The 26,499-nt window shown below is 41.6% G+C and overlaps 1 protein-coding gene across 1 annotated transcript in view; it reads right to left on the bottom strand.

Moving 5' to 3' along the window:
• Nucleotides 1-26,499, bottom strand: part of pde2a (phosphodiesterase 2A) — a 100,316-nt gene that overhangs the window by 24,503 nt on the left and 49,314 nt on the right. Inside the window, exons 3-4 of the mRNA XM_022748417.1 lie at nucleotides 3,094-3,183; nucleotides 2,732-2,820 (exon numbers count right to left, since the gene is read on the bottom strand). Of these exons, the coding sequence (XP_022604138.1) occupies nucleotides 2,732-2,820; nucleotides 3,094-3,183 (179 nt within the window). The remainder of the gene's footprint in view (nucleotides 1-2,731; nucleotides 2,821-3,093; nucleotides 3,184-26,499) is intronic.

Here is a 26,499-nt window from a genome sequence, read left to right on the forward strand (position 1 = left end):
ACACACACACACACACACACACACACACACACACACACACACACACACACACACACACACACACACACACACACACACACACACACACAGCAGTAGTCCTCCCAGTCTCGGTTACATGCTCTGAAACCCCCTCCAACCATTGCAGCCAAATGTCTGCATGGTGCATTGATTTAAAAATGTCCATTTATTTCAGCTCACTGGGGAATAGTCTACTTCAGTCAAAAACACTCTCATTGTAGTTTACCACTGTGGAAAAATACAGTTGACATTTGTTTAATGTCTTTGTTCAAAGCACCTTTCCTGCATGATCATGAAGCCAATTTATACTCTGCATGGAAAAAAAACAATAAAAAAAACCACCCAGGGGCAGAAAGAACACTACTGTTATTTCATGTTCACATATGACAATATATGTATAATAACATATAGGTCAAAGCTGGAGTACTGTGTGCAGTGGTGGCCAATGGCAACAGTTAGTGGCAGCAGAAGCAAAGACTTGGACATGGAGATTTAAATGGACCACTCAGGTACAGTCATGTCTGTGTGTAGGTGAGTAGCTGGCACTCGTAGAAATCAGCTGATGTTTAATTGATCTGGGTGGTGCTAATGACATCATATTCCTGCCTGAACCTGCACCATGAACTCCATTTGTCAGTTCCAAACAGCTGATGGTGTGTTGATGAGCAAAAACGAGACTAATTCCGAATCATTATGTCTTTCTTGAGATATGCTGTATGCAGTTATTGTATTGTATTTAGTTATTTTCTCTAGACAGTTTTGCAGATGAACCTTAAGCTCGACTATAACAGTTATTAGTCTGTGTTTTTTTTGTCCATATGTTTGTTCAGTCATGCATTTAAGGATATAAAACTCTGGAGGGGAATTGCAGTACCTCTGCATGCATAGCTCAAAAAAATAAAACTGTTTTGAAGGAAAACACAGTGTGCAGGCGCTGTGGTAGAGGTTGCATGCTTGGCTGGTCACCTACATAATGTATAAATACATTTTCCTGCTGTGGATTTGGTGTGCTGCTGGTTGTGTTTTTGTAGTTGTAGCAAGTATGAGACTGGAAATTACACATTATTATATGAACTGAATGTGGTCAAAACAATAGTTATACATAATTTACATCTGCAAATCTGTCAGTAATCTGCCAGTTAAGCTAAATGTAAATAGTACACAATAGTTTCACAAAATTGGTAAAAGTTAAATGGAAATGCAACTAACCTTCAACTAAAACTGTATTGCAACAGTTGTGCAACTGCATTGTGTATCACTGTTTTCTGTGTTTTTTAAACCTTGGGTTGTGCATCTTCCCACTACAATACTTCTAACAATAGCTTGTTTTGGCTGAGAGACTTCAGTTATCTTGCACACAACACATAGTTTAGAGGAGAAACAATCACAGAAGATGTCTTAGCTGAACTTGTTTGTGCATTTCTTCGTGTGTCTGTGTGTGTCCGGGTCCAGTTAATGGGCCGGTGTGTATTAGAAAGTGGGCTGGAATGAAGTTCAAACAATGTGGCCTTCTGCCTCTCAGATGGGTTCATTGAGTATGTTGGTTGTGGGTGTTTGTGCTTGTTTGTGAGTGTGTGTGTGTGTGTGTGTGTGTGTGTCTATGCCAAGGTCTTGATAACAGGCTTATGTAAGCAGGTGAATTGGAGGGAGAAAAGTAACAAAGTGCCCTGTAGCTCTTTTAATATCCCTACTACCTCTTGCCTGCATGCAGTACTGACAAATGCGTTTGCAAGTGCGTGTGTGTGTGTATGTGTGTGAGTGCACTGGTTTGAATGTGTGCGTCTGTGCCTCTGTGTCTTGTGTCCTTGTGTGTTTGTGTGCGCACAAGCATGTTTGTGTGTGATCCCATGTTTGTGTGGCAATGAGTTGTTGTGAAAAGGGTTCTTGTCTGACAAACAGACAGTTTCATCAATAATGTAGTGTTGGTTTTTGCGAGCGCCTGGGCAGCAGTTGCGGTCGCACACGGGGTTGTAGAGCTTCAGAGAGCACTTAAGAGAGGAGAGGATCGCCATGTCTCTCTGTGGGACCCCAGGCACTGTCACCTCGGCTATTAGCCCTGCAACGCTTCCACGGGGAGAGGGATTGAAGGTGAGAGATAAAGAGGAGCATCGAAGAGAGGGAGTGGGGGGAGTAGAAAGACCGAAGCACAGCCGGCTTAGTGCTTCATTGCTCTTCAGGGAGTGAGCGGGCTGAGAGCAGAAAAAAAAGGGCAAACACAGACTGATGCAGTGAGGTGGGAAGGTGAAATAGCAGATGACAACAGTGGGAAAGAGGCTGTCAGAGAGATAGAGAGGGGAGTGTAATAAGAGGGAGACAAGTGAGATAAAGGAAGAGTTTTAATGAGAAAGCAATAGAGATGGGACATGGAAGAAGGAAGTAAGAAAGTAAGATGTGGTAAAAATGAGAGGATAAAAGAGACGGAGAGGGTCCACCTTGCTTCTCAATGATGAGATCTCTCTCTCTGTGACACTCCTCTCTGTGTTGATGATGTGATTTCGGGCTGAGCGGCTCATATTCATTCAGGTGACACCTGCTTTTCACACAGAGAAAACAGCCGTCTCTGTTTCCCCTCTTCATCTCACCCTTTTTCTATTGCTTTTCTGGGCATCGCCGCCCTCAGCAAAGCTGTAGCAAATCAGCGCACAGCGGTGATTCACTGAGACGAAACATCTGCAGCGTACTGCATTGAGACACACACACAAACAGCACACACCTGATCTTTCCCTCCAGTTGCAGTTCATGCGGTGGGTCGTCAGATAGCAGCCTCGAGTCTCCCTCCAGCATGTAGACACATACACACTCCTAAGAAAAAAACACACACATTTACGTGCACGTTCATTTGTAATATTAACAAGATTTTAATTAATTTAATGAGTGCTGAGCCTCATCCATTTGCAACAAGGCCTGGGTCTGTGTTCCCTTGGTCTTATGTCAGCACATTTAGCTCCACTACACTGAATACTAACAGGAAGCTTTTTTTTTTTTTTTTTTAACTATTATTCAGATAATAAATCAAGAAAATTTCAATTATGTTCAACTGTTTGTGCCAATATGAGTGTGTTTGTGTTCAAATACCGTGCTGGGTAGCAGCTCCTGTACGCTGTCTCGAAGGGCCACTCGCAGCGAGCGCGTGTCAACAACTGCCGCCAGCCGCAGCAAAGCATCCTGGGGAGGGAGACAAACAGATGCCCTGATTTCTGTTTGGTTGTTTGTTTATGATCTCAATGTGCATCTCCAAAAACCTGAGGCCTTGGCTATAGTTTTGGTTTTTTTTTGTTGTATTTTTTTTTTTCTTTTGTGGGTACAAGGTTTATGGTGCAACAACTCTTCCCCAGATATTCAGCTTGGCAGGCTGCAAAGGCCTCTGAAACAATATTGAAACTGTGTCACACTCGGTAAACGTACAGCAATCTGTGCCTGCTGGAGACACGAGCGAGGCACTTAAAAATGAACTGAACTCGTTGTCAGGGATTACTGGAGTTAGTTTTGCTCCTCAGGACACTTGGCGCTTTTGTTTCATTTTGGCACTGTAAAAACCAACCACTTGACAATGCATTTGCAGCGTTCATTAGGCAAGGAGAAGCAGATTATTTATGAAACGTGAGAGCGTATGTCGATACAGCTGGCAAATATCTAATGGCTCACAAATCACATATCTCCGTTCCTCGGTGATGCTTCCTTTGAAGCTTTGATAGAAGCACTTAACTTGGAGTTGAAGTGTTTGAAAACACGGTGGTTATCTTAATTACAGTCTGCCTCTGATCAGTTTGATCAAATTTAACAAGAGCCAATCTATTTTTTTTAATCTCTTTTGACTTTGATGAATCATCTTTTCACACCAGAAATCAGCACATCCATAAATCCTAAAGAGAGACAAGCATGAAGGATCCCTCTCCAGAGTAAAGGCTGGGGTTGTGCTTAAAATAGATTAGTTCACCTGACATGTTGTCCAACTATGTCTAAAGGCAAGAGTGTTTATAGCTGTTCTGACTGGCCACACTTGAAGGCGGGGCGATAAGCCTGCCATCATAGGGAGGGCTGAGGCAGGATGAACTACAGATGGAAATAATGTTGTTGTTGTGGCAGGAACTGAAAGAAGAGGGCTTGAGAGAGAAGTTCAAATCCTGTCTCTATTCTTCCGTTCACACAGCCAGACAAAAACTGGGCATGCTGGTCCAATTGTCAAAGAAAATAAAAAAAAAAAAAAAAACTGCCCCCCAACTCTACTGTCAGAGAGATGTGGGGGGAGGGTGCTTCAGGTGCCATTTGATCATCAGAGAAACACTTCATTTGAAACATATTGATGCCTTAAAATGGAAAATGTAATTGCAAGGTGAGAGCAGTTTGTTTTCCTTTCAGTCCTCCAAAAGCAGCTTTCTACTTTAATAAAGATGAGGTTTGGAAACAGGAGAGTTGATCTGAGATAACAGCAGAGTTTATATTTACAGCTCATGCAAGATTGAGTTTTGCCTCAAGGTTTTTTACATGTTCACCTTCCACATTACAAATAATACAAACAGGCACACAGAGCTGCGTCGTCTCACAACCACAACTTTATCAGATGAGCGTTCGTAACATCCCATGTGACAACTATGAATTCATACCATAAGGATATTTACACTCTGTGTGCAGTCTACTTAAATCCCTACCAGTTCCAGTTATCACGCTGCATTATTATTACATGTTAGCGAGGTTTAAAGAAGCATCTCTGTGGGACTTCACAATCTGATCAAAGCATAGAAAAACACTGGATGAAATCGCAGAGGCTTAAGACTCTGCAGCTTTTAAAACTGTGTACTGAATATAAATTGGAAAGAAGATGATAATGTTGAAAATATTGCCCGTGACTGCCAGATCATCCTCTTCCAGTTGTTCTGACAAAGCTGTTAGTCACACAGCAGAGCCGGAAGGAAAGAGCATCTTGTTCCTTCCTTAAGCGCACAACGGCACAAAGGTACTGGCGCCGTCGTAAGGTGCTGTGCCTGCTGGGGGGGGGGGCTCTATGGTCTACTGAGGGTGTCCATCTGACACCCTCTATTTTATTTGACTTTTCCTCTTCTTTTTGACCCCCCCAGCCCTTCCACCCCTTTCTCCTCCATCTCTCACTCACATTCAGTCTTGTTTTTCGACAGAGCAAACACGGAAGACAAGGGAGGGCATGGCGATGGAGAAAGACGAGTAGTTAGTGGGTGGTTGAGGGGTGAGGGTGTTAGGAAGTGAAGGGGGAGAGAAGAGAAAAAGGGAAAGATGGACAGAGAGGGGGGAGTCTTGCCATGCCTGAGCACTCAGTGTTGGTTATTACATATGATTAGATATGATTAAATGCGATTAGCTTTGATCACTCAATCAGCCTGCCAGAGTGCTGTTGTAATGAAGTTGGAGCCAGCCTGTGTGTGTGTGTGTGTGTGTGTGTGTGTGTGTGTGTGTTTGACAGAGAAATAATTTGAGTGTGTTGCATCTTAAGCCGTGGATCTTGAAATGCTTGTGCAAATCCCGATAAGTAATGTTTGATAAAGTTGATCTGAGCAGCAGACGAACAACAATGTTTCTGGCTCCCCACACTCTGCTGTCAAGAACTTGTCAATGATAGACGCTGAAACTGTGTGTTTCACACAGTGTGTGTGTGTGTGTGTGTGTGTGTGTGTGCATTACTAGCAATAAAATGTTTGCCTTGGTAAATGTCAGACTCTGTCTTATGACCTTTCACAATCATTCCTCGCCATAAACCTCAAACCACCTTTTATATTAATTTATATGCTTCTCCACCAATCATCACACACACACATACACACACACACACACACACACACACACACACACACACACACACACACACACACACACACACACATCCATCCAACCACCCACTCAACAGGTTTTGATGCACATACTGAAACACATGCATGTTTTTTATAAGCTTATAAAATAATCAGAGCTCAAACTTTTAATAGACCCCTATTTCCTATTTTGGCTTAATGAAATTTCATTTTAACACAATTCATTTGACTTGTTATCTTGAAATGTGCTCATTTACTTTCATTTATTTGCTTTCAGGTGAAAGCCCAATGTCTCAGAAACAGAAGCTCTTCAGCAACAGAAATGAAAAGCTTTGTTTTTTAATTGAACAACGTACTTTTAGAGATCATTTTTTATGGGTCACTGAACCTCCCCAGCGAAAAGAATTACACAGAAAAATGTAATCCTTCCATTACTTCAAAACTGAGGCATGACAGTCTCCAAAATTTGACGGAAAACAGCAATGTGATTTCATTACTCTAACGGTTTGTTTTTCTCTAATGACATTTCAGTTTATGTGAATTTGGCCGAAGCTTTTACCTGAATTGATTTGAAAAAACCCTAACAGAGAACATTTTTTAATACAGGAGACGCCAAATTCCCCCCTGACCACAGGGATAATAGCACTGAAACAGCATGACAGGACAATGTGCAGGGCCATTATCATAATAGTGCAAACTCGTTATTTTGATTTAATTATTTTGATTTAATTTCAGAAATACTCTCATGAATCCCACATTTATTCAACTCATTTTATTACTGTCATTCCCGATTTATTACAGTAATGCACTCATCTGACGCAGGATTTATTGTCCTGCTTAAAATGTTACCTTTCTGTAAATGTAGATGTCAATCGTCTCTGTTCCTCTTGTTTTGCCCATTTCATCCCACCTCTCCTCCACACCTCTCTAACTTTCCTCTCTGGATCATTTCACCTGAACCCCAAAATTTCCCATGGATCTCCAGGTTTCTCCTCCTGTTGCCCCCCCCCACTCCTCCTCCCATCAGGGTGTAAGTCTTTGCTGTGGTCTTTATCTGCAGCCTCTCTAATCACTTGGTGCACTCTGACATTTTGAAGGGCGCCTGTGATCAGCATAACTAAACACAGATTCAGCTCCCTCCCTCTTTATCTTTCTCAGATCCATCGTCCGCCCCGATGGCGCGAGTCTGAGTCTCCAGCTACCCCCCCCCCCCGCCGACCTCAAAGGCTCTCCCCCCCCCCCCGGCATCCCCCACCCCTCACATGCATGCACACATATTTCCCTTGTCTGCTTCAAGATACAGTTGTGCTGGTGTCAAAACCTCAGCTCATAATCAAACTCAGTGGCTCCTCTGTTTACCATCTGACATTTTGCACATCACACTGCTCACAGAGGACTGTGGGGTATGGATTATTCAAAAGCTGCCATCAAGAGGACAATTAAAACAATTGTTATTATTATTAAAGATTAAAGGTCAATATATCCTCCTTCCTGTGTGATTTGTACTTACTGCAGGTTTTTAACTGTAAGCATAAAGTTATGAAATATGTTCTCCTCTCCTGCATGAGCTCAGCTCAGTTTGCTCTTCAGGAGGGCACTTAAGCCTAAAAGTCTCTGTGACACTGCTCCGCGGTCGGTGTAACAAGCTGAGAGCGTGGTGGTCAGCCCACAGGTACAATGCTATGGAAATGAGATTATAGTAAAGCAGGACTTTACTATTGAACAAGAAAATGCAATGAAAACTGTTAATGAATGTAAAGGAAAGAAAAAAAAACAGGGCAAAATTTCACCCTGTCATTCAGTCTTTTCCCTGAACTGCAGCAGTCATAAATCAGCGTTAATAGAGAGGGAGGCAGACATTTGGAGCACGACTCCAGGAGGACAACTCACTGAAAAGTTTAATTAAGTCTGAATGGACAGAGCTGTAGCTAGCAGAAGAAAACCACATCGTAATGTTGAGATAATTTCCTACTGAGCAGAACTATGCCAGATAATATTTGCACATTCTTTTTAAGGCTTATTTTAGCCTGCTTTAGTTGCCTAGTGAGCAGGGATCCTTTTGGCACATAGAACAATACCACGAGTACCATATTGTTTGGCACTGTACTTCTATATAAAAGACAACTTTCCTGACACCTCCTGATTTGTACATAATTTATATGCTGTAGTATTTCCATCTGATTAAAACAAACTTATTCCCCACAGCTATTTGACCCAGCTCTGTAAGTCAGCTCTCGCGTTCACCACTTTTGCTCTCTAATGGTGAAAGCATAATCTCACAAATAGCTATAGAGTCGTCTTTGTTGATACAGGATCTACTCTCTTAGGGACTCTTCATATGAATCTTGAATCTGGAAGCAGCAGCAGTAGCAGCGAAAGGTTCAGCAGGAAGCAGATTTGAACCCCTGAGGATCACAACAGGGAGATATGAAATGTGCATGATGTAAGACACGTGAAAATGGTAATGCAAATATATTTGATAAACAAGAAGAAAGAACAAGAGGGGGTGGTGATGTAGCGAGACGGCGGCACAACCAGCTACGAGTGAATGAATAAAGAAATAACAAGTTAAACACTGTCAAATCTGTAAAATCTCAAATAGAGTTTTGAATTGACCTCAAATGAAGAGAAAATGGCCTTTATTTGAGCCAGGCTATCATCACAGACAATCTGATCTCCAGATGTTTTATATTTATATTTTCTATTTGACCCAAAACAAAAATTCAATTTTGGAAGCAAAAAAGGGCTTTACAATCATCAACACATGAAACCCTCCATCCTCAGACCCTCGGCTCTGGTAGCAGAGAAACTTGAAAGAGGAGGAGCAGTATGGAGAAACAGAATGACAGTATTACGCAGCTTGATTAACATATATCAAGATTATGGATCTCTGTTGTCATGGTGATGGTTTGTTACCAAAAATTTCCAGTAAGTGGACCTTGTGCTTGAGAATGATTTTGCAATTTCACTTTAGAAAGAAGCCTGCCTTGTTTGGCTATTATTCGAGAGCAGCTGTGATTTGACAATTTTGGTAAATGGCCCCGCTGGCAAAGATGAATGAACGGTGTTTATTTGGATCAGATGTTGGTCAGCCGATGTGATATGCATGACGTACACTAGGCCCAGTTTTTGGAACAATATCCATGACTATCAGAATAAAATCTGAGAACAAATTCTTTGCGGATGATCAAAGCTATAACCATCATTAAAGAAAATCATATGAATTAATTTTCTTCTACTGACCCTCTTCCTGCACAATCAATAAAAATAAAGCCACTTTGCCACAGCAACATGAAAAATAATCATTTTTGAAAGGAAACACAAACAGTTTTCTATCACAGAAGTCGACTTTCCATGTCTAAAGACATTTCTCTGAAACACAAATATTTCCACAAATGATTCTGTGGCCATGTGCTTTAAGAAAGAGCTGATTTTCATTCTGTTGTGAACTAAAGAAACTAAATATGACGCTGCACTGGGGAAATCTACCTGGTTAGAGACTCAACAATCTTTACACTTCCTTTGAGTCACTGTCTCTGATGTCAGGCATTGGTTAATTTCACTCATCTTGAACATGGGAATCACAGAGATCTGAGTTACATTCCTCATTATTAAACAGATCAACACCTCTGAAGCTCTGAACGACTGAGTACCTCACATTTACTTATTATTGAGAAAGTCTTCTGGAACAAGGGTTTTGTTTGAATTTGCAATGACATATTACACCTATTTGCAACTATATGACAATATATCTAAAATGCAAAAACACCCTCCGATTGCTTAGTGCTTCATTACACTCATGAATGTACTGAAGGTAACTCATTCATTTGGGACTCAGATATCAGATTAGCCATTTAGCTGAATACTAATGTTCTAAACTGGCCACATTAGATAAAAACCTAGCTTAGCTAAAGACTTGACTGGGAGGATTAGTTTAAGGAGCTAATTGGAGCCTTTAGGGTAACTCCCGTATTTCTTATCTGCTGCATTGTTCACAGAGCCGTCTAATGCCGTGAATCAAGCCAATCTGCATTTCAAGAGGTTCGACCTTGATCTCACAGCAAGAGGGTGAAGGGTAATGGCATCCCACTTGCAGATGATTAAAGGCATCCTCCTTCATGCCCATAGATTCTTATGTAAAATCAACTGTTTACATACTCTGACAAGCCCAGAGGTGCATTTTAGCAAATCACTAGCTCGCTCACTCTTTTACCTGCTGTGTGTTTACCCATGGATGTTTAAGTCCACAAGGGACACACTGTTTACTCTTCAACATTCCAGCTAAGTGAATTACTGATGTAGATTGATTTTCGCCAGTCGTCTCATGTCGCTAAAGGGACAGAGGAATGAAGAGGGGCAAATGTAAAGACTAAATCAGTGTGCATGCCTGGGTGTCTCTGAGAAAAAGACAGACAGAGGCCTGGGCACAAACAAACACACATTCACAGACACACACACACACACACACACACACACACAGACACACACATACCCGCAGTATGGCCAGAGGGAGGCTGGTAGCGTTGCAGTGGGTCCTGGCTGTTATTCCAACAGAGCTGGGTCTCCAGTAGCATCACTAACATACTGGAGACACATGCACTGTAGAATACAGCCAAGCCATGAGGACAGGCCCTGCCTTGCACATATACACACACATCCACTCACATGCAGTACACACACACACACACACACACACACACATCCACACACACACAAAGTCCCACTGATATTTCTAATAATAAAAATCAAAGTGCACAGAAATCAGAGGGGACAAAAAAATCTAAATCCATGGAGACAAACAGAGAAGAAGACAATTTAGGATATTCGCTTTTCCCACTCTCACACACGGACACGCACACACACACACACACACACACACACACACACACACACACACACACACACACACACACAGAGATAAAAGACCTGAGGTGTAAAACAATAAAGTGTTGCTGCTATGGTGATGATAAGGCTGACCTATCACCGTGTGAAGAACAGGAGAAACAGGTGCCTCGTGCTGCTGCTGCTTAATTATCCAACCAGTGTGTGTGTGTAAAAGAGAAAGAGAGAGAGAGAGAGAAAGACAAAGAGAGACAGGATATTTTAAAGTTTTGAGTGAAATTTATCAAACTGACACCAGCCAACAGACCATGATTCATAAATATTTCCTCAGCATGACTCGAGGGAAGTGGATGATAGACAGAATGAGTGAGAAACAGAAAGCCAGACCTGAAAGAAGAAGGAGAGAGGCAGCGATTGACAGACTAAACAGGGGAACCCAGTCCTATAAAGACTGAAAACTGCTCACTGATGAAATTCACACATCACTCAGAGGAGAGAGGAACGCGTTGATGCATTGCAAGGAAGTTTGGAGAGAGGCCAAGAAACAGAGATACAATGAAGATGATGTCTCTACTGTCACTGTATACCTGGACCAATTCACTTTAGTCAATGTAGATCCAATCTGTGCTTTGTGGTTACTGTACTCTAATATATCACATATCTATGATGAAAATCAATCATTTATATCACACTTCTTGGTAGTATCATTAAGACTTCATGTCTTAATTAAAGCCCATGGCGAAATTTCGTATGAGCTCATCTATAACAACTCCAACAAGATTTATTAGAATCAGACCCACATGCTGTAAAACCTGACAATAATATTCTGGCAGTAATGAATGCCTGCCAGTTCTCGCCTCTGTCTGTCAGTCTAAGGCTGTTTTAGCATCTCCAGAGACAACTGCAGACAGCTGTTCTCATCTGGTCTCATCAATATTATATTTTGATTAAAGAAAAAGAAAAAAAAGAAGAATCAAAAAGGGGAGACGTTATAAATAAAGCCCTGCAGATCTATATTCTGATTTAGTGATGTAGCCTTTGTGAAACTTGTTAGATCACTTTCCTGTTTGTTAATCCTCAATTATAATATTAAAAACACCATGTTTTCTACTTTTTCTGGTTGACATTTTTGTAAAAAAATACCAATGTATTAGGCCCTGTAGTTGCTCTTTTATGTGCAGGTTTTCATAGGTACTGCCATGCACAAAAAAGACTGCGTACTATGTAAAATAAAAACCTGGTTCCAGACCTTTGAATTGCCGCCCACATTTTAGATTTGTTTAGCGTGTCAAATACATCACACATAGTGCTCATTGAAAACTGTTTAGAGGTTTGAGAAACAATTGATCAATCGCAGTTTAGAAGGCATGATTAAGAATGAGGATGACATGGCCACTACCTCGCTACATTCATGAATAATAGCAACAGAAAGATGGCGGCAGGTGTGAAACAGAGTGACGCCAGTTGTTCTAAGTCCAGGAGGTCTTCAGTCAACATACTGTATCTCTGCCATCAGTGTGAAAATTTCGAACTGATTCGCTACAGCAGCTTCCAACTGAAAATGACGTCAGTCAGACAGATACACCAGACGCTGCTGATTGGTTACGGCAACACAAAAGAAAATAAATAACCCCCCCTCCCAACAAGAAATTGGCTGACACGAATACAATGTGAGGCTGAATGGATGAAGTGACACAAAATGGGAATTCAGTCTGATTATCAGGGTAGTCGAACACATTAACAATTTTGGTCTCCTAGCACTTACAGGCAAATAATACTGCTGATTTTAAATGTGACCTCAAATCTGCTGTCGCTATTTCACCGACTGTTTTCAAACTTCAGCTTAGTTCAGCTCCTAGTCCGTCTTCATGGATTTATGTTAAGCACGGCTAACCGTTCTTGTTGATGGGTAATTAATAAGTGCGTCCTGCCTGCTCCTTCTGTGTGCAGCTGTTTACTCTTGCTGATGAGTGCCTGTGTGAGTAAATGAATGAGTTCCTCTGCTGTGTGTTTAGACGTGTCTCATGTCTCCTTTTGTCTCAGGCTGTGACTGAGCAGCGTCGGCGTCCTTTGTACCGGGTGAATCTTCCTCTGCCATCGGTTCTGGTGGCGGCTGCTGTCAGTGGTGACTGAAGTGGCACCAGTGTTCCCACATCTGACGACAATGACGACAGTGACTGAGTTGGTGATGACGCCCCTTTGTGACATCTGAATGTTTATAATGCTGTTTCGATGCACATTGTTTGTATTAATCTTTGTTATCAAGTTTTTGATAAAGTGGTTACAAACTCTTCATACCCCAAAAAGTTTGAGGTATTTACTTTCATATCTTGATATTTTTTTGAAAATTGACAGTTTAATATTTTGAGTAATATCCCAGCCTTGGCTATGTGTTTGTTCCTGATGCAGACTGAGTAGTGATGCAGTAAAATGCTAAGCACCTTGTCTAATTTAAAAGGCTCTGATTGTCATCAGTTCTCACTGAGGGACTGGCCTCCTCTCAAATGTCAACAACTGCCAATCAGGCCTGTCTAAATATCATGGCCGCTCAAAAACTACAGTGTAAAAAATCCGATGTGCTGTGTACGATAGCACCTTTGTTAGAGACAATGATACCTAAGCTCATCTACTTTTTGTCTCGTTCCAGCAGCACTGCAGTGAGGAGCTATTCAAAGTTCAGGGCAGGGAAAAGGGGAGACTGATGGGAGTGCACCAGAGAAAAACACCAGGTCTTTCTCATTCACACAAATGCTGGCAAGGAGGCCACAATAATGGTCTCCATTCTTCATCCTCACCTTCTTTTTCATTTGCTCTCAACCTTTCACTCATCTGTATTTGATTCACGCTCTCCCCCTTTGTCGCTCTGTTCCCTCTAATGTTTTTCATAGTCTCACTATTCACAATTTCTGCTCCACCCCTTTCCCTCTGTCTCTTTGTCACCTATCTGTTTTTCCATTTGTCCGTCCCTTCATCCCATTATCTCACTCTCTCTCTCTCTCTTTCTTTCTGTCTCTCCGCTGCAGGTGTTTGACAGTCACACTGTCGTCATATGGCTGTTGTTCTATTTTAATCTGACTCTTCTGTTCAGGAACAGACACCCACATGCTCTCGCCATTCTCTTGGCTCCATTTCGCTCTCTATTCACTCTTTTTTCTCCTCCACTGGGTTTTACCGTGCTCGAACTTCTACTTTCAGCTCCATTTCTCTTTCTATTCTTGCTCTAACCATCCTTCTGTTCCCCCTTCTATCTATCTATCTATCTATCTATCTATCTATCTATCTATCTATCTATCTATCTATCTATCTATAAAAAGACAGTTTGCAGTTACCAAGAAATAATGCCTTGTTTTGGCAAAATAAAAAATGGGCATGCTCAGACAAGGCAACAACTGTTGCTGCCTAGGAAACTGCAGGCATAGTAGACAACCAAATCACCATGGATACAAATATCACAGCTGCCATGTAGTTCACAATGCAATGAGGCGCTTGATAATGTCACACTACAACAATGTTGTTTACTTTATTTTACAGGTCTGTGACTTCCTGATAATTTCCTGTTTCCTGGAAATTAAAAATAAAACAAAATAAAGACAAAGTTCTGAGGTGTGTATTTGAGTTTATCATCAGTTATTCATTTTTCAGAGAATTTTCTTGGGAAGAACTGCTAAATTTAAAAACAAGTAGATACTTCATAGGTCATTTAGACTCTCTCCTCCCAAGTACCTCAAAATGACTTATGTTATGTTCAAGTGACAAACCCCTATAGTATTTGTAGAAATTATGAGTGAAGGTCAGGTGACATAGTATGATCAGCAACAAAGTCTATGTTATGAGGAGGGTTGGGGTGGGTCGAAGGGTCGACAACCCTGTGGTGGTGTTGCTGAAGTTCCAAAACAAATTTGCATCACTTTTGTTTTATATTTAGAGTTGCACAACTTCAGCTTCTCGAGTTCTTGCTGTTCTCTGCTTCTAGGTTTTCTCCAGCTTGCACAAGCAAGATCTGCAGCAACCGGTCGCTGGAATCAGTCATGTTTGAAAATAGTTACAAGGGTGGAAAATTTGAAGGTCTGAGTTGCAGACTGAATCTGTGTTATGTCACATTACTCATGGGGACATGCAGGGCTTCAAAGCCACTAGAAGCCACCCATGGGATTCGTTTGGCAACAAGTAAAAGAGTCTCTTCTAAACGTGAAGTGGGATGATTGGCTGTAAAGCAGCTGTTACTTAGAAATAACAGACCTGGTGAAAACTGAGTACAAAATATAAAAGGTGATACAACACTCAGCAGAACTGATAGAAATGCTGCTTTAGGAGTTATGTTTGGATGATGTCATATTACTACCTAACCATAGATTTCCACTCACAAAGCCGTCACTATATGGCTATTAATACATCTGAGAGGAAGCCAATGTACTTAATAGAGGCTGGTATATGTATGTTCACATGAATCTGCCAGCTATATAATAACTGCAACCAAAGAAATGACTGTTCTGGAAAGAAATCTATCCCATCAGACTTTTAATGAATTGAACTGTACGGATATTAACACTGTCATGGTTTTCGTTATTTTCAGCCTTGTTGTTAAATGATTAGCAATTATTTGCTTACGGCCAAATCTCCAGTAGCTCTTTGCTGTGGCTGCCAACAGATTTGTGATGCAACTGCATATGCTCCCTCCCTCTATGCCTGTCTTTTACTACGTTAACTGTCAACAACGAGGACTCCAAGTATTTCTTTTCTGAGGCAAGAAAGAGGAATGCCTCTACACGTGAGAGAGAGAGAGAGAGAGAGAGAGAGAGAGAGAGAGAGCGAGAGAGAGGGGAGAGAGGAGAGAAGACAGTATGAGAGAGAGAGAGAGAGAGGAAAGAGAGAGAGAGAGAGAGAGAGACATAGAGAGAGAGAGAGAGAGGGGAAAGAGAGATGTATCCCCTGTGTTCACATGTTCATACACTTGTTATTTTAACTGTGGAGCTCTTCACCTGACTCTGGCTTTCTCTTTAACACGTCACTGTGTGAAAGGTTGTGTGTGTGTGTGTGTGTGTGTGTGTGTGTGTGTGTGTGTGTGTGTGTGTGTGTGTGTGTGTGTTTGTGTGTGTGTGTGCTTCAGATGTGAGATCCCACTTCAAAGTGTACACCTGTGGCAGCTACTGCACATGAATACAGCAAATTAAAAATGAAAATGTATTAAATTGAATTACAAACACGATGTGATTAGTTCAGCCAAACACACACACACACACACACAGAAATACGTACAGGTGCAAGCTCACAAATACAATTTTAATGACTGAATAGAAAACACATGAAATCAAACACAAACATCCACGTTATTAGATTCAAAGAACACACACACACACACACACACACACACACACACACACACACACACACACACACACACACACACACACACACACTGTCCAAGGTGAGAGTGTTTTGATTTGACTGATTTAAATGTTTTGTTGTACTGTCTTGTACCCCTAGTGAGATTCAGAGGCTTTGTTTGTGTGTCTGTGTGTGTGCGCACAGTGTGTTTTTTTGTGTGTATGTGTGTGTGCATTATGCCATTGTTTAGGGGTAGAATAAATTTCCTGTTAAAAATTCCAGGATGGACTCCCCTCTGGGAGTTTCCTTGTTTATCTGCTCAGGAACACACAAACACAGACTCTCTTGCTCTCTCCCTCTCACACTCACACACACACACACACAGAGAGAGAGAGAGAGAGAGAGAGAGAGAGAGAGAGAGAGAGAGAGAGAGAGAGAGAGAGAGAGAGAGAGAGAGAGAGAGAGAGAGAGAGAGAGAGAGAGAGAGAGAGAGAGAGAGAGAGAGAGAGAGAGAGAGAGAGAGAGAGAGAGAGAGAGAGAGAGAGAGAGAGAGAGAGAGAGAGCAATACAATGCCTCAGCCTCCTGATGTTAACTCTAAGTCCTTGACATTTCGCTTACCTCTCCTTTTCCTCTCTTCCCCTCCCCCCATGCCTCCCTCTCCATCTTTTTCTTCTACTGGGACATCTCGTGCCCCTTTTCTCTCTCCTCTCCTTTCCCATGACCTCTTTTCCTCTGTTGTGTCTTTCCCCTGGAAAAATTCTTGGGTCACCTTGAGCAGTGTGTGAACGTATGAATCTGAGGTGGAGCCTCCAGGAGTAGTGAGTGCACATGGCCTGCAGCTGAGGGAGGACGCCTCAAGTGTCTGAAAAAAAATGTCCTTTGTGATCCTCAGGTGTGCGTTCATAAATATTTTACAGTTTCATTTCATTACAGTTCAGGCTTTCAACAGGGTTTGTCCCCCAAAACAATCGGGGGGGGGGGTGGTGGGTGGGGGGGTGGGGGTGTCTTTCTGTCTGAACCATAAATGCTGTTGTATTCTATGTGTGTGTGTCCTGAAAAAGGTTGCTGGATGAAAGTATAGGATGACAAGAGACTTAGATGGTCTCACGGTGGAAACAGGTGCAAACGTGTGAGAAGAGCGAGAACACGTGAGTAGTGAACTGAGGTGTTGGCCATGTCAACTATCATCGTCCTTACCAGGGCGACAAAGTCTATACTTCTCTTACACGTAGGCTGGAACTGGAACACCTAATTTTTAAGGCTAAAAAACATCAGATCAATTACTCAGCAACGGTGTAGATCATATCACTGAAGCAGATTGATCATTTAAGTTTATTACTGTATATGTGTTCTGTAGATAACATGGAAACTGCGTCTGTACAGGTCTGACGGACGGAGAGGTGGTTTGCTTGATGCTGTCCATCCTCAGTGTGATTTTGTGCATTATCTTTTTTTTTTTTTTTTATCTGAACGCTTCCATTCTTGCATAAAACCTTAATGTGAAAACATTACTAAAACCATTTTCCATAGCGCTTCTCCTGGTCAGGTTGCATGGGCTGGGTGAGAGGTGGCGTTCACTGTGGACAGACCTGCAGTAACAAACACGTAGACAGGCACTTTGACACCTACTGGCAGTGCAGTAGAGCTGAAACAATTAGCCAATTAATTGATTAGTGGACCGACAGACTGATAATTGGCAACTATTTTGGTAATTAATCAATCATTTACATTATTTTTTAAGCAGAAATGTCAAACATTCTCTGGTTCCAGCTTCTCTAATGTGACGACTTCCTGCTTCTCTTTGTTTTACATCACTGTAAATTGAATGTTTGAAGTTCTGGTTTGTGGGTCAGATGAAACAAGACACTGCAGCACTCTGAGGAAATCCATACAGACAAAGGGAGGACACACAAAATCCACGCAGAAAGTCCAGAGACCAGGATTAAGACCCACAACCTTCTTGTGCCTTGCAGAGTGGCAGCGCTAACTGTTGATCCACCCATACCTTAAGCATCATCTGAAGTATCTATGAACCGTCAGGGGTGTGTTTCCATCCCTTTCCTCAGATAAACATGTTGGCACTATGACACCTAATACTGTAATTTGCATCCTGTGTTAAATGTAGTATATGTATAGCTACTTTGAATATCATAAGTTATCTACTATATTTTTAAAAATCATTTTATTTTATAGACTATTTTTACTACTATGAGTAAAGAATACTCATTATCTGATGTAAAAACTGGCAGCAGTCCTAGTGAACTACACTTTTTCAAATGTCGACGAAGTAAGCAAATTGACAAATGCACCGAACCATAGCGTCTCATTATACAGCACTCCTGGCACTGGCGCGGCTGACGTACACCCTAGGTTAGATGAAACACACTCTGCATTGTTTCATTTGGCAAAGAATATGATTCAGGAAAATAATTATAAGTCCTGATAACATGAACATAATATGGAACAAGCTCAGGAACAGTAATTACAAGCTGGCAAGATGGATCTATTAATTGGGAGGGAGCTAATTTTGTTGCCACTTGGTCCTTGGATAATTAAAGGATTCCTTTGACACCTGACATGACAGATGATTCAAAGAAAAACTTATCGTGTTGAATTCTTAAGTGTGTGTGTGTGTGTGTGTGTGTGTGTGGGGGGGTAGCATATTATAAGTCAGTAGCATATTAGCTCAGTGGTTAGCACTTTGTGTGGATTCTGGTTGAATGCCACGGTCAAAGACCAGCAGATCACGTGAACAGGAAAGTCTAAGCCGCCTGTAGGTGTTTTTATTTGTTTGTCTGTGTTGTTACCCTGCGATGGACAGGCAACCTGCGCAGGTTTTTAAAAAAATTTATTTATCTATGATTTTTTTCAGTTTTCGCTTTTATCTCACCATGTCAGGTCTTTGGTATTGGCTTGTTCTCCTGCCTCAGTCAGTCAACAACGACCTGGCTGCAGGTGCTGCAGGAAGCTGCTGCCAGCTCTTTTGACAAACACTCTCACGGGTCCCCTGTCACCCCTGGACTGGCCTCTTTTCACTGGCTCCCAGTGAAATGCAGATTTAATTTCAAACTCTTTTTCATTTCACACAAGGTTACATGGTCGGGCTTTGACCTTACTTTCACTGAGTTATTGAGTCCTTACAAGGCCTGATGGGTGAACTCCAACATTGAAATAGCTATAATTACTGACTGTAGCTTTACCACATGTTATATTTGCAAATGTTATCTTCACTAAACAGGTAAGACCCTCCTTTTTTAATATTCTTATGTGTATCCATATTTTTTTTCTGACATATATCCAATTGTTTGTCCATATTTGTTTCATAACATAAATGATATTGTGACTTACCATATATCTTGAAAGGATGCTGTGCAGATTACTTTTTTTTTTTTTTACTGAGACTATTTAAATTGCAAATGGACAGAAGGATATATTCAATATGCATGTAATTATGATATTTTTTGTGGAAATCCTGCATGAGCCAGTGAGGAATGATGTTAAATTCATTATTCACCAGCTGCTGTTTGAGGTCAAAATATGAGCCGCTGCCAATAATTACACAAAACAATATTTTGTTTCATTAAACCTTTGTCTTTCACGGTCCATTATGTTTTTCACATTGAGCGTAGTTGCCAATCACCATTACAACTGACATCAGTGTTGCCAATCTCTCGCTGCCCATCTATCATCTTTAGTGAAATGGTGAAGAAGACGAGGAGGAAGAGGCGAAGAGAGGAGAGATGGGGTCACGGAAGGTGAAGGTGGTAGAGGGAGGAGATATGATGAAGATATGTGACGAGGAAGAGGAAGAGGAGGGTACAGCGAGACCTATTTCTAATGAGGCTAACTGCGTGCTGACAACAGGGCACCAGACACTCAATCAATACTTGCCTATTTGCCCCAGAGGTCTCTCACACACACACACACACACACACACACACACACACACACACACACACACACACACACACACACGACACATGACAGTGTGTACCTGCTGCCTGGGGCCATAATTCTGACTAAAGGATTCCTGCCAAAGACACACAGACAGAGCAGACTGGACTGCTGTGGCAGAACATAAATTACACGCAACACTCACTCACTCAGGCACACACACACACACAGGAAACAAGCACACAAACGTCCCCAAACATATGTGAGATTATAGACCTGTATGATCTGACAATGAGGCAGTAGAGAGCGGAAACAGTTCACGTGAACACACTGCAGACATCATCTCGCTGCCAGCTTGAGCAGTAATCTAGTGTAGCAGAACCAGGCGGCAAAACTGCGCGTTTGTTAAACTGATTGTATCATCAGCAAGAAGATATGTGTCCGTTTTGTTGAGTCTGTCACATGTTTGAGCAGGAGACGCCTAACAAACTCTACATGTGACATTTAATTTTGCTCTGCTGACTAAATGGAAAAACCTAATATATTGAATTAAAATGAATTAAATGAAGCAGTCTAACACACGCTCTCTCTCTCTCTCTCTCACTCTCACACACACACACACACACACACACACACACACACACACACACACACACACACACACACACACACACACACACATACATATATACAGGCACAAAACCCCTGGTGAGGTCCACTTAGCTGATTGGACCAGAAGTGATTGATAGGGAGTTTGGTGATGGATGGCAGCTACTTCACACAGGCACACACACACACACAAACACACACACACACACACACATACACACACACACACACACACACACACACACACTCACACACACACACACACACACACACACACTCACACACACACACACACACACACACACACTCACACACACACACACACACACACACACACTCACACACACACACACACACACACACACACTCACACACACACACACACACACACACACACTCACACACACACACACACACACACACACACTCACACACACACACACACACACACACACACTCACACACACACACACACACACACACACACACGTACAGTACATTGATGCAAACCCTGAGAAATAGTAAAAACTAATATTAATGTTTGTTGTGTCTTGCCCAAGGCTGCCTTATCAGGGACTTGCAGAAGTCTACTTTGAATTTTAAAATAACTACATCTCCTGTGTATGAGTGTGTGTGTGTGTGTGTGTCAGTGACATTGTGTTAAATACAAGTTAAATTCCGAGAAGGCACATATAATCATTCCATACTCGCTTAGAACTGAACAGTGAGTGCAGACATCAGCACAAATGCACAACACAGAACATCTGCACACGTGATGACTACATTTCCAGACACATTTGACCACCTAGTAAAAGCTGAAAGATGCCATTTTTACCCAAACTATTGGGCTGCTGAAATTTAATTTCCACATAGTTGACAGAGGTGGCAAAGACGGCACCGTTCCTCCTGCTAAAGAGCAAACATATCATCATATATTCAATTTAATACCGAGTGTGTTTTGACCACATTTTACACAGACTATATACTATTATAACCTATCTCTCTCACTCTCTGTATGTGTGTGTGTGCGTGTGTGTGTGTGTGTGTGCGTGCGTGTGTGCGTGCGTGTGTGTGTGTGGTGGGCACTCTTGTGTTTGGGCAAAGTGAAATACAGAGATTATGCTCAGGCCATTAATTCCTTGCCACAAACATGCTCACACACACTCAAGGTCGACCATTTGCACTCTATTATCATAGCCCTGTTACTTACCTGTATTAATATCACTGTGTCCACTGGCATGTGTGTGCGCTTTGACGTGTTTGTGTGCTACCCCGGTGTTGCACTGCATATATTGTCTGCAGGCACAGCGAGGTTAATGTGTTTGAAGAGTGACTGCACAGCCAATTACACATTTGAGTCAAAGGTATTATATGAGCTTCTGTGTGTGTACGTGTTTTGTGTTGGTGTGATGTGATGTGAGAATAGGTAATTATACTACTAAGCTTATCACACACACGCACAGGTGCATAATTTGAAGTAACTCTTAAGGGAAAGCCGTGATAATTTAAAAAGAATGAAAGAGTAAGGATTTGAGATTCAAGGCAATTGGTTAAATCAGTGTTTTCGTCAAAGTCTCAAAGAAACAGCATGCCGCAATGCAGATAGTCCAAACATGCACACACACACACACACACACACACAGTGCAGTATGCGTAAAGATATGCACATTCTAGTACGACTAGATGAGACAGTATGACACTTGAGCCCTGACCCTAAATCAACATATTGACCTCAACTGTAATCAATTCACTTACAAGACTGACTGAAGTCAATAGTGTAGAGAGAGCTACAACAGCAGAGAGCAGCGTGTAAGAAAAGAATGAAAGGACAAGGGAAGGGGCCGAGCAAGAGAGAGACAGGGGGAGGTGAGAGAGGGCAAGGCAAAGGAGAAGCAGGTGGAGAGATTAGGAGGCATGAAACAAGAGATGAGGTGGAAATAGACGGGGATGAAGTGATTGATAGATGGCAGACAATGGGAGAGAAAAAGAATAAAAAGGGAAAGATTGAGGGCGTAGAGAGAGAGAGAGAGGGGGGAGGGAGAAAGAGTGTATGTGTGTCAATGTAAATTAAAAAGACAGATGAGAGAGGCAGAGGGACTGACGGAAACATGGGATTAGAATATATGGCAGGTTCAGGTGGATCGAATTGGGGTGGATAAGGTTAGAGGGAACAGGGAAGAGGTAACAGAAGAAAGAAAGAAAGAAAGAAAGAAAGAAAGAAAGAAAGAAAAAAGAAAGAAAGAAAGAACGAACGAATACATCTGATAGTAACATGTGGTCTGTTTCCTGGTGATGACACCTTATAATGAGCCTTTGCTTGGTACCTTGTATTGAAGGGGAACTCCACAGATTTGATCCATCAGTTCAGAGGTCGTGAGGAGAACCACTGAATGTGTGCAGTATTTTGTGGCTGCTCCTTATCTACATTAGACACTACTAGCATAACACACCTGAATCCCTGACCAAACTGCAGGTGGTCGAGTTGCGTTGTGGGTAATGTAGATGCTGGGTTTTGATGAGGAAGAAGGGCTAGAATAAAAAGTCTCTAGTTCTGCTGAACCAGGGGTGATCTTATTTTTTTTTAAAACCGCACATTGTGAGTCGAGCAATTTGCTTGGAGTGCCATGCTAAATCAGCGGCAGTGCTCTTTTAAAAAGTGCTCTTGGTATCTTGGTTCTGCCCCCATTGTGATCTCAAATTGCATTTTAGGGCTGGAGTAGCTGGCCGACTTTTGTTTTGCAGAAGAAGAGGTTGCCTGTAACTCACTTGCTTGGTCGAGATGGCAGGAGGTAGCAATAAGAGTAAGATTGACCTTTCAATTTGTTGCTTTTACACCTGGCTGAGATCTGATCACAAGTGGTCTAGTTTATCCTTCAGCATAAAACCTGCACTGTGGTCTGAGATGTGGTTGACTTTTGAGAGAATAATGACTGAAAGATTAATGACTATGAGGAGTAATGGCTGCAGGCAATGAGACAAGGATGTAGAGGTGAGGTGACCTGCAGTTCGAACCTTTCTGTTAGTCTGAATGTCTTGAGTTGAACTCTTACACTCATATCAAGTGGAAGATAATTATTATTATGTTAATGTAGGATAACGTGACCCTTGTGTTAATGCTGTGACACCACAGATACTCTTGAAAGAGAAAAGGATGTTCTGTACAAGAAAAGAGCAGCAATTACTGTGTGGAAATGATAAAAGCTTAAAACCATGAAATCTGTTTTACATTTAGTTAGAAAAACCTATCTAAGTGTTTACTGCACCTAACAACCCCGTACTGTCTCAATGTAAGTGGCATTTACTGTTATTGCAATCTAACTCAATTATTAAAAAAAGTTTTCTAATGACAAGATTATGCACAATTTACAAGTACACTTAAATATTTCACTGGTTCTTCACACAAAATCACCTCAAAATATGAGCTGACCTGATGAGAGAGGGCATCACTCTTCTGTAACTATGACGATTACGTTTTCAAGCTTTAAGCTCACTACCAGCCAAAGGACACTCTGACTGCTATATGTTACTAAAGAGCCACGTCTTTCATAATTTTCCTCTTTGCAGGGAGGTATTTATAATTTATCTTATTAAGTAAGTCATTGGGTTGAAGAGTGCAGAGGTAGTATGTATGTGTGTGTGTGTGTGTGTGTGTGTGTGTTGGGGCATCTCTTTCAGTCCAGCTGGTATGTGACAGTGCTGCCATGGCAACAGAGGAAAGCCACGACAGCCAAAATGTCTGTTAGCAGACTTGTAGATATGATTATCCTTCTGTCCACCCCTCTTTTTTTGTTCTTTATATCACTCTGTTCTTCTGTCTATTTCTGTCTATCTATTAATCTGAGCTCTACTAATCTGCCCATCTGTTGATGTGTCTACCCTTCTGTCAGTCCCTCGATCAATCTTCCTGTTCATCAGCCTGTCTATTGATCCATCCTCCCCCTGTGCTCTTATCAATCTTTGGTTTATCTGCAATCTTTGTCCAATCTTATAGTCCAAATTCTATCTATCTATCTATCTATCTATCTATCTATCTATCTATCTATCTATCTATCTATCTATCTATCTATCTATCTATCTATCCATCTTATTGTGATACAGTGGGTGTCTGCATTAGTCTCTTACCTTAAAGAAAAGCATCCAAGACCATCAAGAAGGGGCGAGAGACATATATGAGAAAGAGAGAGAGAGAAAAAGAGTTATTATTAAAGAGTTGTGAACAATTTTACAACATAGAAACATTAACAGTTTCTCATATTACATTCAAGCATCTCCTGGGTCTCAAGGTTTTATCAGTGTAAACTGGACAAATTATTTTGGTGACATTTGTCTTCAATTGACAGATACATAGGCAAAGATTTTAGTTAGATTATCTTAATTTCACATAAATATTCTGCATGAGAAAAATATTTTGTCTTTTAACAAATTAGGCTCAGGTAATAAATCATTCTGATACACACAATCAGTAAAGTAGAGTTCTTTAAAACACAGTATGAAAACAGGTCGAAGCCCTGTTTCAAGTCAGAACCCATGCTTAAAAAATATTACATAAGCAACTTGACATTGTGCAAATTAAGGTGTTAACCCCACAAGCTTTGCTTTGCTTTGAGGTCAAAGGTGACAGAGTGGAACTGCTGAAAAGGTCATCATGTCATCACACACACTTCCACAATGGAGGGAACCCCACCCACTTCCCTTTGACCTCAAGGCACACATACACACACGTCTGCGCACACTGTGTCAACACACATTTACGCACACAACCACTGTCTACAAACAGCTGCGTAGGTAATTACGCTCTGTGTGTGAATATGTGATTAGGTGATAATTATCATTATCGAGCCAAATGTGGGCACATAATTCTTAGCCTTGTGTCATCTTCATATATGTAAGTGTGTGTGAGGGGGTGTTGGCGTGTACTTATATGTGTTTGTGTGTGTTTTTAAATGTGTAATGTAAATGTGTATGCATGTTGTTGCATTCATGTGTACACCTATGTATTCTTTCTGTGTGTGTGCAACTGTTACTTTTCTTGCATGTTTTTGAATCTCTCAATGCGGCTTCATCATCTAAAGCCTGTTGTGTGTGTGTGTGCGTGTGTGTGTGTGTGTGTGTTTCTGCTCTGCAGAAAACTCAATATGGCAGGGTCAGCTCTGCAGAAAATGGTCCATTGAGCAGCAATTGCATTCTGCTGCCAAGGACTCTCTGCTTGACTCTTACCTTTTCTATGGAGCTTTACGTAAAACCGCTGAGCCCACACACAAACACAAACACACTCGCACGGGCGCGCACACACAGAAGCACACTTGTGGAAGAGAGGATAAAGGGAGAGACTGAGAGCAAGAGTGGAGGAGGTGTGACTAATCTTCTCTTCCTCTGTTTGGAAAGACTGGAGGAGATGAGCGAGGGCTGTAAAATCATTTTGACGGGGAGGATTAAGACACTCATACACGCACACGCATGCATGCACACACGCGCACACACACATTCACAGGTATGCTCTTTCTTACATCCATGCAGGCTGCCAACATCTCTCACACTCATACACACAGAAACACACACATATGGACAAACATATACAGGTACAACCTTATTGACTCTCACATGCGCAGCCATATAGCAAGCCCGACTCAGATTTTCTCACTTACATATGCTCTAAAAACACCTACACGCGATGTGCTCACAAGTTCCTATCCAAGCAAATATATAAAAGACTCCTTTACACCTGAGATTAACACACGTCTCCTCTCCAGATAGTGTCAAGATCTGATGTTGCAGGATTATATTTACATCCGCCATGGGAATCTGACTTTCCTTTGCTTTGCCATAATGTGGTTTGTCATGCCATCATCACTTCCCCTTGTTATAACAAACCCCTTAAAGACTCCATGTCATTCAATTTTCATATTTTCAAATCTAGTCTGGCGCAGGATCAGAATAATGGTCTTCACATAAATGCGGTTGAGTTGAAAACTCCCTTTAACTCGTTAACCTGAATAAATGTGAAGACTGGATCAAACCAAGCAGAACAGTCAC

The sequence above is a fragment of the Seriola dumerili genome, unplaced genomic scaffold, assembly GCF_002260705.1.
Source record: "Seriola dumerili isolate Sdu_G_001 unplaced genomic scaffold, Sdu_1.0 BDQW01000122.1, whole genome shotgun sequence".
Taxonomy (NCBI): Eukaryota; Metazoa; Chordata; class Actinopteri; order Carangiformes; family Carangidae; genus Seriola; species Seriola dumerili.